Genomic DNA, 16927 nt, shown 5'->3' with positions numbered 1-16927 from the left:
ATTTGGAAAAAGAGGGCACAAGCTCAGAATACAACAATCTGGTGGTTTCAAAGATGGGCAAAGGAAATTCTCATTCTTAAAAGGGATAAAACACAGACAATCACAGCAATCTATGTTCTTTGCAGGATTCCAATGAGCAATTTACTCTCCATGTATTCCAGGCAGTGATTTAATATATCCCCAACTTATTACACCTGGATATTTCCCCTAAATGGGAGCATGAGGTACCACTCAAAACAAACAATAAAACAAAAGCCAAATGCGTAAAGGAAGAGATATAAAAACAAATTCACAAAGGAAGATCTTGAAATGTTAGTTTTCATTCATATGATTTACTATCTCCATATCACTGATAATGCAACTGAATTATGACTATTTTCAAAATAATTTATCACATCAAGTACCTGTTGTACTGCAATATTTTCACACTATCATTGGTCTCTCTATTTCTAACCTCAGGGGAAATGCTATTCTTAAAAAGTAAATATAAAGAGATATATTTCTTATATCTTCTACTTCTTTACCAAAAATTAAATTAAGACAGCTTAACATTTACACACCCACAGATATACTTGTGAGCTAAATTATCTGAGCTCACTGGTTCAAGAAGTACAAGCTATATCCAACAAAAGTTACTAAGGATAACTCATTTTGAAAACTCCCCCTTCTCCTGGCAAACCTCTACTTTATTCCTAGAACCTTCAAAATGGAAATATGTCGTCTTTCCCAACCTTTCAAAGCAATTAACTTCTAGGTGACAAACAGGATGGAAACCTTTTTTAAAAAAACAAGTGTTGACAACCCAATCATCCAAAACTTCGTGTACTCTACAAAGAGGCAAAGAAGGGTCTACTGACAAGACTTGGAGAGCACATGATGGCTCCTGACTGATGACAGGTTACGTGGCGACTAGGTTTTACATTAGGATTTTTCACAATTGGTTTTTAAAGCCGCCTAATAATAAAGTCTGACTGTACCCTGCTCAGCCGTAGAGAAAGTCAAGGTATAATATCTTACCTCGAACTGTGGATAAGGAGGACTCATAGCTGAAGGGGGTCCTGAGGTGGGAGGTGGTATCCCTGAAGTAGGTGGAAACAGGCCCAAGGCATTCAGATTTAGTCCAGGAATTAAATGTGCTTGAAGCTGCAATGGCAAAAAGAGCCCTTAATTTTACAATTAAAAGATCAAGCAAGCATCTGTGACAATATTCAGGTTGTGACCTCTTGTTTAATGAAGAAAAAATGTTCTTATGACTCAAATTTTAAAACAAAGCAGACATTCAGTGTGCCTGCACTTGAGTATATAGTTGACCTTTGTTTATGCTGTTTGGTATTTTTAAATCTGTGCACTGGTTTGGCCCCTCCTTGATCTGCAACTCCACTGAGGTTTCTCAAGGGCAGGGAATATACTGCCTTTTTCCCCCTTACCACCAGCTCCTCACTGCTTAGATAAGAGTACATCAGTGGGCACACAAGTACTGGCAGGCAAATCTTATAATACTTGAAAAGGTAAACAAATACAAGCATACCTCAGAGATATTGCAGGTTCGGTTCCAGACCACTGCAATAAAGCAAGTCACAGAATATTTCTGTTTTTCCAGTGCCTATAAAGGTCATGTTTACACTATAAGTTTATTAAGTGTGCAACTGCATCTAAAAAACAATGTACATAGCTAATTTAAATATGAGACACAAAGTGTGCACATGCTGTTGGAAAAATGATGCTGACAGACTTGCTCAATGCAGGGTTGCCACAAACCTTCAATTTGTAAAAACAAACAAAAACATGCAATATTTGCAAAGTGCAATAAAATGAGGTCTGTCTGTATGATTTGTTCATTGTAAAGCAAACAAAGTACACAGAACAAGCTATTGGGAAATCTCTAAAGACCTAAAACAAAGTCAAACCCTTTGGAAATCAGGTCCCTATCCCCATGTACCTGCTGCCACTAACCATTATTTTTGGAATGGGTACAGAGGTCAGAAAGAAGATTCTGCTTCAGTTTAACTTTATAAGGGTTAAGATTAAGCAAGTAGAGGTGGAGATAGAGTTGAAACTTGAAACACACATGAAAATCTTTTGAAAAGGCCTGGAGGGGTTGGATTTACTCCCAGTCAATCTGATACATCTGGACAAGCAGTCGTGTGGGCTAGCATGGCTAGCCTTCTAGGTTTGTTTCACAATGGAAATACTATTTTGGCATTTCTCTTCTCTTAGGTTTAATGCTTCAGATGAGGCCCAAATTGAGGAATTTTCTTTTCAATCATTTACTTCAAAATTCAAGATGTACTTCTGAAGTGTTCCATTTTCAGCACCACATCTTCCATTAAGGAATGTTAGCAATCCACTTTAATAGCCTTAGTTGCACTATACAGATTGTTTTACCATTTGAAATTCTTGTATTCCTAATGTTTATGTGAGTAACCAAATAAGTTTTAAACTAGTATTCATAGCAATAGCTTTTATATGCACTATAACTTCTGCAGTATTAATAAGCATGCAAGGTAGATAGTAGCTCCACTTTAGAGACTGGGAAACTGAGCCTCAGAGAGACTAAGTAAATTGTACAAGAGAATAGGAGCTGGAATTCAAAGCCAGTACACATATGTGTAAAGCCTACATCCCCACTACATTAAACTGCCTCAAATTAACACTGTAAGGGAGACATCAACCTTTTTAAAGTAGGTATCAGCCTTATTTTATGGATAAGGAAACAAAGGTATAGACAGACTAAATAATTTGCTAAAAGCATAGAAAGCCAAGCCCGATGCCAAAACCTGTGTTTCTCCCTCTATCCCAGGCTATTTGTTATCATGATAAAAATCCATTAGAAACTATTTCTTCTAACCAGACCAATAGAGAAATCAATATTAATGCAATTGAGAACACCTTTTAACAATTCATCAACAAGAAACATGTCCTTCAAATTAAAACTAACATTCATAGAAGCAATATCATTTTCATAAGACTCCCTTATTTTCTTCATTATCTCTTCCTCAGCTTTGGCACATGTTTCAACATTGCCTTTAACTGTAATAGTGCGTTCCGGATTATAGAGCGTCAATTCCTGCAATCTACAGATTTAAAAAGAAGGGAAAGAAAAATATAGAGACGGTTAATAATTATTTAGCCACTAATGGCAATTAAAACCCAACTGAGTAGGCTGACAATATGTAAAAGTGGGTGGTCAAACATGATGGGAAGTGAGTAAGCCCAATTACATGAATCTACGAATTGTAAAGCAGTAGGAGAGAAGAAAATACTTCTTCCCACCTTCTCAATAAAAATTACTAGGTATACACAGTTCAATTAAGTCCATGTTTTAAACTTACTTTACATCTTGAACACTTAAAAAGTTCAATGAAATGACAGAAGGTTAACTACAATTTTAGTGGAAACCAAGAACCAAGAACATACCTTTGGTATGTTCCTAGTCTGTTCTGACTAATTCCGGGCATGATCAACTGTACTGACTAATTCTCATGCAATTGCATTTTCTGGGTTACAATGCAAGGAAGAAAAATGGAAATATTCCAAAAAGGCAAACTACTGCTCATGTGTCAAACTTACTTTTGCCAGTATTTTTAGAATTTAGTTCAAAGTAGGTTGAAGGAAATAATAAAAATCAATTCACCTTGACCAAATAAGAAAATGGTCCTTGATGACCATTTAGACAACTGAAAAGTTAGATTGCTGCAATAGTATTCAAACCTCCCTGCTTGATGCAGGTCTGACTAAAGTTTCAAAACCCACTAAGATTACACTGGAGACCACCTAAGCCTAAGCTATTGAAAGGTCAGAAGAGGGAAAGCAATGGGAGATATTTACTATAGAAAACATGACTAACTGCTTATATTGAAAGGATATGGAATGCAGCATAGCTCTTCTCCACATTCCCAGCACTGAAATTCTCATTTTCATGATTAGCAAAACGTCTTAAACTAAACTTGAGACAGATGAATGGATATTCCTTAACTTTTTCTCAGACTTGCTAAAAATGTTAACATCTATACAATTAAGATTATTTGTCTGAGTCTACTAAGAAGTATATCATTTTAATTTCCAGTCTCGACCCACCCCGCCCCCACCAAGCATTCTGTACTACAGTTTTTAGAATAGCTGCTTCGAGAGTAGCTTTTAACAGTTTTTTTTTCTTCTTTTAAAACCCTTTCCTGTGATTAAAAGTCAAGAAAAGGTAGTGTATTAGTCAAAGGGGTACTGATGCAAAACACCAGAAATTGGTTGGTTTTTATAAAGGGTATTTATTTGGGGTAGGAGCTTACAGATACAAGGCCATAAGCATTAAGTTACTTCCCTCACCACAGTTTATTTTCACGCATTAGAGCAAGATGGCTACAGTTGGCTGTGAGAGTTCAGGCTTCCTGGGTTCCTCCTTTCCTGGGGCTGGCTTCTCTTACCTCTGTGTGCTTGCTTCCTGGGGCTCCAGCTTAAGGCTTCAGCATCAAACTCCAACATTAAAAACTCTCAATTTTGTCCTTTGCCCTGCCTTTTATCTGCGAATCTCCACCCACCAAGGGGCAGGTACTCAATGCCCTACTGACACAAGAGGTTTATCTGATAAAGTAACTAAGTAAACCTCTGAATCCAATATAGTCTCATATGCCCAGAGGAAAAGACCAGTTTGCAAACATAACTCAATCCTTCTTTTTGGAATTCATCAATAATATCAAACTGCCACAGGTAGGATCATTTCATGTTTTTCTTTTTCTTTCTCTACTATCAAACAGGAGTTATCTATTTCCTTACCACCTTCTTCTTTGAAAACCTGCATTGGTCTTCCCCAACACTTCTTCCCCAGTTTATCAATATCTTCCCACCTCATATTTTGATTAACTCTGATGGAAACTAAAAACAGTCACCCTCAAAAAAAGCAGCTCTTTCCAATAACCTCAGAGCATTCGCAGACCCTGTATGCAGGAGTTGGCCTCCAACATGGCTGCCAGTGGACTCCTACCATAATGCACAGGGTAACTCGTGGCTTTTGAAGCTATGTAATAAGAGACCATGCAGTTTCTGTTTTGCTCTCCTGTGCAGAGGCCCATGTGGTGAGGGGCTAGGCCTCCCATTAACAGCCACATCACTTTGGCATAAGCATTATAAACCCCAAATCCCACCCCACCCCCAGCCAAGCTGCTTCTGAATCCTTGACCCACAGAAAATAGGTGAAATAATAAATGTCGACTGTTGTTTCAAGCCATCAAGTTTTAGGGCAATTTGTTACACAACATTAGATAATCAGGGTTATATGCTCCAACTTTGTAAAAAAAAGTCAGAGAACCAGGGTTAATACTTCAGCTAGGAAACATGAAAGCAAAGCATTTAGTTCTCCCATCCTTTTCAGTGGGAACAGATAACCTTTCAATATGGATTAGAAACAGATAGGGAAAGCGGATGTGGCTCAAGTAATTGGGTTCCCATCTACCATATGGGAGGTCCAGGGGCCTCCTGGTAAAGGCAAGCTGGCCTGCACAGGGGTGCTGGCCCACACAGGGGCTGGCTTGAGCTGGCGTGGCAAGATGATGCAACAAGAAGCAAAGAGGAAAGACAATAAGAGATACAGCAGACCAGGGAGCTGAGGTGGTGCAAGGGACTGACCACCTCTCCCCCACTGAAACCTGAAGAGAAGACAAGCAGACACAGAAGAATACACAGCGAATGGACACACAGAGCAGACAGTGAACGCAAAACAAAGGGGAAGGGGTGATAAATAAATAAATCTTAAAAAAAAAAAATAGGCAACAGACTGAGTTTGAGAAATTAAATGTAAGTATGGGAGTACAAGGTAGCTGAAAAACAGCTATAAAGTAAAAGAATATACAACTTAAAAATGGTGTTTGAAATTTTTCTAATTCGAAAGAAAGTGAGACACACTTACGGAGATATTGTGATTTTAGTGTCTGTGTCTTGTTCAATTTTTTTCAGGTTTCTTCCTTCCTTACCAATAAGCCGGCCTACAAAGTTATTATGGGCTAAAATCTTCAAGGGAATCTCTTCTGTGCTGTAAATAGAAAAACGGTGATGAAATCTGGATAAACCTATTGTTTGGTAAAAAATATTATTCACTCATTAAATATTTACTTCTTACCTACCCATATGGGAAGCATTAAGATAGGTACAGTTTAAAGCTTGCCAACCATTAGCCTACATTCTAGCTATAGTACGAATAAAGGGGACAAAAACTCATTAGCAAGATAGAAGTTATTCACCTCAGAAAATGCACCTTCAATGTGAAGGATTCTATTAGCTCTTTTAACACCACTTACTTAAATCAAGAGTCTAACTCCCAATACTAAAATATAATACATAAATGCAAAACGGTATGATCTTAGTATACATTTTAAAATATATACCCCTATACCTAGAGATGCTTGCATAATTTATAGAGGGAAATTAGAAGAAACTCAACAGTGGTTACACTTCAGGGGAATAGTGTAAGGGCCGGGGAGAGGGGTTTTCACTTTTCATTTTGTACCTTCCTGAATTTCCAAGTCACATACCTATCATTTGCTTTAAAATGTCATTGAAATTATCTGGATACTGAGCTTTTTAATTTTCTCTATACTGAAAAATAATTACAACATCATATATAATACTTTATAGTTAAAACCTATTTAAAGATCCCTAACAATTTAATTGTTGGGGATAAGGTTCCCAGGCTAACTTAAATAGCTTACCATGAATTCTACTTCTAGCATATCAATGTTTTATAAGCTAAAAGTAGCACAGAACCCAACTGCCAATCTTAACTTCCTGTGGAAAAGATAAGAGTTTTAACCTGGAACACCCAAATAAATCTCTAGTTTACCTTGGCATAGGATTATGTATTTCCCCTACTTCCATACTCCCTACTGCTTCCAGGGCAGGGCAACAAGAAATACATGATGACCTCTTGAGTAGAGGACAAGTGAGGCTTTGGGGCCCCTGCCTCAATCCCAAGCCTATTTTTCAGTCCTAGGTGGGCTTCCCATGTGCCCCAACGGCCTTCCTCCACAGCTAGAATCCTTCTCCCCATTATCACCTATGCATCCCGTTTCCAAACATGAATGAAAATAAAATATTTAAATTCCAAAGACTAATGCTTCACAACTAAGTTGATAGTGCCATTTTAGCTCATCAAGACAGTTATGTCCCTTTGTTGGCAATTCCCAAAAATTGTATCATAGAAATCAGAAATAAAACAGGATCACTATAAACCTCTTCATAGTTTAATCCTCTTTACTCACAATTTTATATCTTGAGCTTCCTTATGCATAATCTCTAAAATAGATTTACAAGCTGCAGAGGTGCCTTCAGGGGTAGAGAGGATAGTAATTGACTTCTCAGCAGCACCTGCATTCTCTTTACGATGGACATCGATCCTTAGGGTGGGCACAAACAGAAAGGAAAACAAGATCTGTGAGCATGTATTCATAACAGAGCTTGTAATTACCAACTGCAAAGTCATAGCACTTATGGGCAAGGAGTGAATGACTCACTTCCTCCAAGAGCATAAACTCTTGATAAGCTGTCAACACTGATGCCTTAGAAACAAGTTTTAATTCCAGGAATGGTCCTGGTGCCCCGCTCTCCTCAATCCAACTGAGCAAGGGCATTTTTCCTTTCTGCCCAAGGTGTATGTGCTTAAAGCTTCGTTTTATATGCCATAGAACAAACATCTCATGTCAAAGAGTTTGGGTTCAGACAAAAGGTTTTCTTCTGCTCTAAAACAAACAGAACTGGAATGCACGCTAGGAGAGCTAGAGCTAGAATCTCACAAGCCAGGTCAAAGTCCTGAACAAAATATCCACGATTACACTGTATGAGCAGATTTCTCTCATCTGCTTTCCTTTGCAAGGTTCTATCTACATTTTGCTAACCAGAATGGAACCCAAAGAGATGGCAATTCTACTTCAAAGAAAGCAAATGGCTGAAAACCATAAAATGATGTACAGCCTCACTGTGTAATTACATATGTGTCAAGTAAGACAAGGTACTATTTTCTTCCAGATGTGCAAATATTTTAAAATAGATTAAATAAGTAGTAGTGAAAGGATGGATAAGTGGGCACAGTCACACTTTTGGTGGGAACGGAAAGCTAACTGGTAGGTCCTCTCAAAAGGTAAAACACTTATCTTTTTTTTTTTCTCTCCCCTCCCTCCCCATCCCCGGTAGTGTGCTGTGTCCCTTCGCTGTGTGTTCTTCTGTGTCACTTGCATTCTTGTTAGCGACACTGGGAATCTATGTCTCTCTTTTTGTTGCATCATCTTGCTGTGTCAGCTCTCCGTGTGTGCAGTGCAACTCCCTGGGCAGGCTGCACTTTCTTTGCACAGGGTGGCTCGTTTTGCAGGGCACACTCCTTACATGTGGGATTCCCCTACAGAGGGGACACCCCTGTGGCATGGCACTCCTTGCGTGCATCAGCACTGCATGTGGACCAGCTCATCACACAGGTCAGGAGGCCCTGGGTTTGAACCCTGGACCTCCCACGTGGTAGGCAGACGCTCCATCAGTTGAGCCGAATCCACTTTCCACTTATCATCTTTTGACCCAGCAACTCTACTTCTTGTAACAGCTAGCTATAGCTATATCCTCATATGTGGGCCAGTATTCATGTACAGCAGGGTTTCTTACCCGCAGCACTACTGACATTTTGGACCACATAATTCTTTATTGTGGGTGTGACCCCATGCATTATAGGATATTTAGCAGCATCTCTGGTCTCTACCAAATAGATGCCAGTAGCACCCTCACCCCCACCCCTCAGATTGTTAAAACAAACAAAAGTGTCTCCAGACACTGCCAAATGCTTCAGAGTGGTGGTGAGGGTGGAGGAAATCTCCCTGGTTGAGGACCAGTGATGAAGAAATGTTCACTGTAGCACCGTTTGTAAAAGCTGGAAAGAAAGAAAAGTGAAGATATCTTGAAAATGCCCCTTAGGAGTGATGGTTCAAGAACAATATACCCATATCATACAGCTATTTTTAAAATGTGGTAAAATTACAAGAACAAATATGACCAAAGGTCCTTGATCTAAATGGAAAATGCAGTATGAACCATGATACACACGTAAGTAGAAGCAAAGCAAGTCCTATGAGGAAGCACCCAAACTTGATGGCTACCTACAGCGGTAAGATGAAGGGTTAATAATTTCTTACTTTGTATACTTGTACATTTTAAATACAAAATAAATACGTTGTTTAGAAAGTAAAAGGAAGAAAAGCACCACCCAAAATAGTGTGGTTTGGAAAACTAAGTCCTATGAATCCCTCTGGCCACCCAAACACTAGAAGGTAAAGTTTGTGGCCATCAGAATGAGCACTGCATCACACCAATGAAACCAACGGCTGCCTTTCATTTTCCTGAATGTTTTTTGGTTGAAAAATGGAAGATTTACCTCAGAAGTAAAACCTATAACTAAAGGTTACAGAAAATGTAGAAATGAAATGAATACGGGCTACCTGGAAAAAATTAAAAATAACATTACTTAGGTAACTGTCCCTATCTCAGCATATATGTTTCCAGCCACTGTTTCAGCACCCAATCACTGTAAGTAATGCCTGTCTCTGGTACATGTTAATCTCCCTCCTTTCAGTTTATTTCCACCCCTTCACAGTGTTAACAACTACTAAACTCTGATCCCCTGGGAGAAGAGAATGTTGCTTTGCAAATTAAGGCAGCCCTCTGAGGCCATTCTAGTAATGGAGACTCTAATGACTACTTTCAATGGCAAGAGTTAATTAAATCCACTGGCAAAGATCTGGAAACGAATCACTGGACATAACAAAATCACTTCCCTTCCTTCTTATCCTCCATCTTTCTACTTTAAATAAAATAAACAGTACAATTTAAAGCAGGACAGCTCTTTTGTCTCACGAGACAATGAACGGCGCTAAAAAGGGACAACACACAAGAAAGGGAAACCAGTTTCTGCAGGTAAAGGTGGATCAAGGAAAGTAAGAATCCCTTTAAGTTTTAAGATTAAAATGGGAAAACTGATCTAGACTATGGTTCAACTGTCTTCCCCACCCCCTATAAAAGGAGGTCAGGATCACTGATTTTGCAACCAAATGTCTCCTGCTTCAAAGCAGGTTTGGATGTCACTGCAGGTGGAGTGGGTACGCAACCACCACTAAATACAGATATTAATATTTCTGGTACTGCATGAGAAATGAGTCAACTCGTTCACAGCAGTCATGGTGGCATGATGAATACAGATAGCCCCTTAACCCTGCAGCAGTAAACATGTAAGCAAGGGTACACACAACACCGTAATTCTACTTTCAAAGCCCATGCTTAATGCCTTGGATTACACAAAGTGAAATTATTCTCACTAAATTTTAAAAGCAAAATAACCCACAGTCAACTCTGTAGCTGGCCCAAGGCATTTCCTTACTCTCTTGTAGAATGATGTTGATTGCACTCAACCCCTTCTCCCTAGCACACTTACTTAGTCTTCAAGATATATGGCAGCCACAGTCCCAGATACCTGGTAGCATCTTACAGAACTAGTGGTGGAGAGAGAGTTCATCACCAAGCTTCTTTGGGTCAAAACACCCAAGTACTGCACAACAGGATGGCTTTAAAGCAAAATAAGTAGTAGAAAATGTAGTGGAGTTTCTAAATTAAGAAAGTACCTAAGTATATTTGAAGGGCATTAAACTTAATAGTCTTTTCACTCCTTCAGGAAATACAAGAGTCTTCTATATATCAGGCAGCGTGCACAGCATTAAGGCTACTGTGGTAAACAAAAACAAAGAGTTCCTGCTCTCCTCTCTTCAAAAATTAGCTTCAACAATTGACCAAGAATCTTCCAATCCCCTAAAACCTGCCAATGAAAACTGTCAAACAACATCCTGAAGAAAAAGCCTAACTGTAGGATAATTTGGACGATAAAATGAACAACTCTTTACTGAAGGAAAGCAAGACTGAAAAACCATCTATACTTTGAGACCACAGATGAAATGGACTAGACCCCAAAATTTACTTCTAAAAGCACTGAAGATGGGTATCATATGTGGGGAGTGGAGGATAACCTAGAAGTTACCCTCAAATCCACCAGGTCCACCCCATTAGAAGTGGATTAGGGGAAGCGGACGTGGCTCAACTAAGAGAGTGTGCACCTACCATATGGAGGATCCAGGGTTCTATACCCAGGGCCTCCTGATCTGTGTGATGAGCTGGCCCACATACAGGGCTACCACCTGTAAGGAGTGCTGTGCCACACAGGGGAGCCCCTGTGTAGGGGAGCCCCATGCGCAAGGAGTGCACCCTGCAAGGAGAGCCACCCGCATGAAAAAAGCACAGCCTACCCAGGAGTGGCGCTGCACATACAGAGAACTGATGCAGCAAGATGATGCAACAAAAAAAGAGATGTAGTTTCCCGGTGTCACCTGATAATACAAGCGGACGCAGAAGAACACACAGTGAATGGACACAGAGAGCACACAATGGGGGGGGGGGGGGAGGGATAAACTAAATAAATCTTAAAGAAAAAAAAAAGTGGATCTGGTACCATTTGTTCTCCATCCATGTGTGAAATTGAGATTAAGGTTTAGCCCCTAATTTACATAAACAGTAATGTATTGAATCAAAAGGCTTTTCCAGATTCATAAGTATTGTACAAGGAGGGATCATATCCACGTTCAGAAGGACACCAAATACCAGAACAACACACCCTGTTATTAAAATCCAAAGAGAGAAAGCGGATTTGGCTCAACTGATAGAGCATCCGTCTACCATATAGGAGGTCCAGGGTTCAAACCCAGGGTCTCCTCACCCGTGTGGTGAGCTGGCCCACATGCAGTGCTGACATGCACAATGAGTGCTGAGCCATGCAGGAACGCCCCCATGTAGGGGAGCCCCACGTGCAAAGAGTGTGCCCTGCAAGGCAAGGAGTGCTACCCAGGACAAAAAAAGTGCAGCCTGCCCAGGAGTGGTGCCGCACACACAGAGAGCTGACACTGCAAGATGACACAACAAAAAGAGACACAGATTCCCGGTGCCGCTGACAAGAATGCAAGCAGACACAGAAGAACATGCAGCAAATGGACAGAGAGAGCAGACAAGGGGAGGGGATAAAAGTAAAAATAAATCCTTAAAAAAAAAAAAATCCAAAGAGGACTGTGTTGCTAATAGTGGGTAAGGAAAAAAGTGTGCCAAATGTACACTATGAACCATGGCTAGTAGTTAACTGTCTGATGATATTACCCCATAATGTGTACAAACATTCCACCAGTGTGGTGTGTTGGTGAAGGAGTGTGGTATGGGAATTCTACATATGTTCATGATTGTAAGTTCACAACCTCTGTAACAAAATATATTTAAAGACAAATAATAGGGGAGCAGAAGTGGCTCAAGTGGTTTCCCATGTATGAGGTTCAGGGTTCAATCCCTGGCCACGTACCTCCAAAAAAAAAAACCAAACAAACAAAAACAATAGGTTAGGGGGAAAATACACCAAATATAAGATATGGACATAGTAGTAATATTTTGACAATGCTCTTGCACAGTCTATAACAAAGGTTACAATGCAAGGTGTTGGTGGTGTATGGGAGGCCAGTATGATGTTATGAATGTTTATTTGGTAAGTTCACAACTTTTCCTATATACTTATTGTTTATATGTTCATGTATGAGTGACATGTCAATAAAATAAAAGAAATCCAAAGGGGAAAACATTCACGCCCACCCCCCACCGAGGAGACTCACTTAGACTGCGTCTGCTTGGTGATGTTCCGAATGGTGGCACCTTCTTTTCCTATAATGGCTCCAACGAACTGGGTGGGAACCAGCAGGCGCAGAGGCAAGTCGCACGGCTTCTGCTTGGAGGCTGATCCTGGGGACGCCTGCCTCGATGAGCCCCTCTGCCCAAACCCACGGCGCCCCTGAGGCTGCTGCGAGGGGTTCTGCTGTGCGGCCATTTCGTCAGGGATGTAGGCCACCTTCAGCGTGAAGTTCTCCAACTGGAATCCATTCAGTTTGTCTAAGGCTCTGAAGGGTGACAAGGGACAAGGGATGGGAAGAAAAATCAAGCTACAAAACAAACCTTGAGGCAAAGCAACACTCACTTTCCTCACTCAGTTATTAGCTCTGAAACCACTGAATAAAGCCACTAAACAACTAGCCAGCTCCAGAACTTGATCTGATTTGGAAGTTTTAAAACATACTATTCCATACGCAGATGCATGCACACTTTCAAGTACACGCAGGAAAAAAAAAAGGCAAACAGGTTTCTAAAGGAAGATATTTGCCTATCCAGTAATGAAAAATAGAAAGTAAAAATCATTTCGCCAAATTCTTGATTACCCTGGTATTCATGAGGTTGTTACTTAGGAATATTCAAACAAGCAAGACAGGAATGAGTGAGCAGTCCTTGTCCAGGCTAATCCTTCCAAGTCATAATGGAGAACACATTATCAATATATGCCCCACCCCAGACTTCACTCTGAAAAAATACAAATAATTTAAACATGCTAAACAGAAGAACACACAGCGAATGGACACAGAGAGCAGACAACTAGGGGGGGAGAGGAGCGGGGAAGGGGAGAGAAATAAATAAATCTTAAAAACATAAATTTTTAAAAATGTTAAAAAATACAAATATTTAAAACATGTTAAGAATTAAAGGACAAATATCTTAAAACCACTCACAAAAGACTGATAGAATTTAATACTTAGGGATAGTCAATCACTCAACAAATTCTCAGTGCCTATTATAAACCAGACCCTGAGAAAACAGTGGTTCCTGACCTTGCAGAGTTTATGATCTGATTTGGGGCAGAGAGACAAGAGTGGGGGTCAACGAAAAAAACACATGAGCTATTTTCTAATTATTTGAATACACATTTTGGATCCATTTTGGAGGGAATTTTCTCCTATTTTTTAACCTTATCATAACATATATAGAAAGGTAGCCAAAATTTAAGCATATAGCTCAATGAATTTTCATAAACTGAACACTCATGGAAGCAGCATCCAGAATCAGAAAGTGAACATACCAGCACCCCAAAATCTCCACCAGTGTCATCTTCCTCCCTCAGAACAACATAGATTAATTTTGCCTGTTTTTTGAATTTTACATAAATAAGTATATATGCATACATAACCCAGGTAGTTCTTGTGTGTGGCATCTTTTATTATGTTTGTAAGATTCATCCAAACCATTGTGTTCTACTAACCTATGGATTTTTTAAGTGAAGAACACAATAGAAAAAAACTGGCACAGAGGATAAAACCAGGATTTCAAAAGCACAAATATAATCCTAGTAACACATACCTTTCTAACTCCCCTAATATGCAACAAAATGAAACAAATACAGCAAAAGGAAAGGAGAAAAAAAAAAAGTCCGCACACCTTCCTTAGGGTTAGATTCTTTACAGATTTTGCTCCAATGGGCCCTGAGTTCAGCCCACGCAGGAAAAGAGAAACAGGCATGAAATGGACTCTCTTTAGTTGCTCAGTGTTCTGGCTCACACAGTGCTTTCCTTATTTGGAAATCTACTTTCAATTCTTGACTTAGATGGAAAGAAAAAGGAAAAAGATGGTCCTTGCACCAAAAAGGGCACCACAAACACAAAACTGGAAGGCAGCCCTAGGCATCCAGGCTGAGAAAGCACAATGACATTCTCGGGACCCAGAGTTTTGCCCTCCTTCCCCAGTTTACACCTCACAGTTACATGGCTATCCCACATTCTCTAACATATGAATGAACTCCTATTGTGAAAATATTTCTGTCATATAGACACACAAAAGTAACAAGAAAGTGCTCTTTTGCCAACACCAAACCCTCCCAATGCCTTTACTGAAACCGCTGTCAACGGTGACAACCTCCACACGTGGACGTCTCCTTTCCAGGTTTACACGTGTGTGTGCAAGTGTTCAGTACCTTCCTTAAAAGCATAACTGGGATCATGATGTACATTGTTTTGAGGCTTGCTTTTTACAATTATTATATATCCTGGAGATATTTCCATGTGATTTCTGTGTCAGAGGGCACTCTGTTCCTATGCTTCATAGGATGCAGCAGGCATATATCACAACTTATTTTACTGATCCCCCGATGACAGAACCTGAAGTCAACCTATCGTTCCTTGCCTTCCTCCCTTCCCCCTTTTTTTTCTTATGGGAATATGGATTAAGAACCCTGAACTATTTTTGTTATTTCTAAAGTTATACAACTGCTGAGAAAAATTTTATTGGTATTTATAAAATATATATTAAGTGTATATTTACTGTGAAGCGGACTCGGTGCAGTGGTTAGGGCGTCCCGTCTATCACATGGGAGGTCCGCGGTTCAAACCCCAGGCCTCCGTGACCCGTTTGGAGCTGGCCCATGAGCAGTGCTGATGTGCACAAGGAGTGCCGTGCCACGCAGGGGTGTCCCCACGTAGGGGAAGCCCACGTGCAAGGAGTGCGCCCGTAAGGAGAGCCACCCAGCATGAAAGAAAGTGCAGCCTGCCCAGGAATGGCACCACACACATGGAGAGCTGATGCAGCAAGATGACGCAACAAAGAGAGACAGATTCCCACGCTGCTGACTGACAACAACAGAAGCGGACAAAGAACACGCAGCAAATGGACACAGAGAACAGACAACGGGGGGGGGGGGGGGGGATAAATAAATCTTAAAAAAAAAAAGTGTATATTTACTATAGAAATGTATATTCACTACAGAAAGTTGGAGTTGCGGAAGTTTCAATTAGATATTCATCCAAAGCAACTTTAAACCTTTTCAAAGGCCAGAAGAAAATAGATTGAATGTTGTTTCAAAAAATAAGAAAAGCTGAACCCAATGAGGACTCACCTATATCTATGGACATAAAAATCAGTAAAAGTTCATTATTATATCCTTAAAAAGAATATAATATAAAAAGGACATAAAGCTGGGTATTGCTGGCTAGCTTCAGAATGCTTCAAAAAAAGGCAAAATACTTTTTTCTTGAGAAAGAGAGAGGAAAGGGAAGAGAAGGGTATATCCATGGGAATAAACAGAGGTAACATGTAAGCCATCAGAGGCTTCTATACCCAGGAGCTATCAAAATAAAGTCACATAGGTCCCAAATTTCATTGTTCTGCTTTAAAGAGATTTTCCTTCCGGGGGGGAGATAGGGATAGATACACTTGCTCATGTGTTCAGATGCCTAGTGAATGCATTACAATGCCTAGGCCAGTAGCTCCAAACACAGGCTGCTTCTGTCGAGAGCAGACACCCACACTACGTGTACTATACTGCCTGCCGCCTAAACAGAGTTTACGAACCCCCAAACTTCGACATGGCTGAAAAGGAACAGTAACCTAACTGTAAAGCAATAACTCTCTCATGAGGGAAAGCCCTAAGTTTCTGAACTGTAAGTGAAATACTAAAGCATTTCCATGCATACAGTCTGGTGTACATGTCATTTGGTGGTCTAATGAGTTTTTAAGGAAAACAACTAATATTTCCATCAAACTTACTAAATACGCAAGACATTTACAATGAAAGATTCCTCATTGCTCATCATAATTATTCAAAACATATGCATTCAGTTCAACATCATTCAAGGAAGCTTATTCGAAATGGTCCAATTTTCCACCATTACTTGACTCTCTGTTCCGATGCTGCTTTAAGAAATTTTCAGAAAAAGGTAATTTTGCTCCTTAGTAGCACTTACCTAAAAGATTAGACATACAGTCCCTTTCAGCTCTAAAATTCCACATCTAAAATCTCCTCTTCCTGATTTCCAGACCTCACTGTTGAACCCTAACAGAGCAAGGTTTAGCCATTATTATAATGTTAGATTACTCAGCTTTCTCCTTGTACCAAGAATAAGTGGTTTATACTAAATATCTATGTATTTTAAGGAGTTTTTTCGTTGTCACACACACAAATTCCCCAAGGAGTAATACAGAGCTCTCACTGACTACTTTATCTGAACATCACTGGAAGAAG

The 16927-nt window shown here is 39.9% G+C and overlaps 1 protein-coding gene across 2 annotated transcripts in view; it reads right to left on the bottom strand.

Moving 5' to 3' along the window:
• IGF2BP3 (insulin like growth factor 2 mRNA binding protein 3) overlaps positions 1-16927 on the bottom strand; it is a 197069-nt gene that overhangs the window by 25018 nt on the left and 155124 nt on the right. For both annotated transcript variants that reach the window (XM_058296880.2, XM_058296881.2), the window contains 5 exons: positions 12708-12989; positions 7245-7379; positions 5897-6019; positions 2939-3074; positions 1018-1143 (listed from right to left, as the gene is read on the bottom strand). In XM_058296880.2, coding sequence (XP_058152863.1) covers positions 1018-1143; positions 2939-3074; positions 5897-6019; positions 7245-7379; positions 12708-12989 — 802 coding nt within the window. The remainder of the gene's footprint in view (positions 1-1017; positions 1144-2938; positions 3075-5896; positions 6020-7244; positions 7380-12707; positions 12990-16927) is intronic.

Source organism: Dasypus novemcinctus, chromosome 5 (assembly GCF_030445035.2).
Source record: "Dasypus novemcinctus isolate mDasNov1 chromosome 5, mDasNov1.1.hap2, whole genome shotgun sequence".
NCBI classification, from domain to species: domain Eukaryota; kingdom Metazoa; phylum Chordata; class Mammalia; order Cingulata; family Dasypodidae; genus Dasypus; species Dasypus novemcinctus.
Note: the sequence above shows the minus strand (reverse complement) of the source record. Positions and strands in the feature narration are given on the sequence as shown.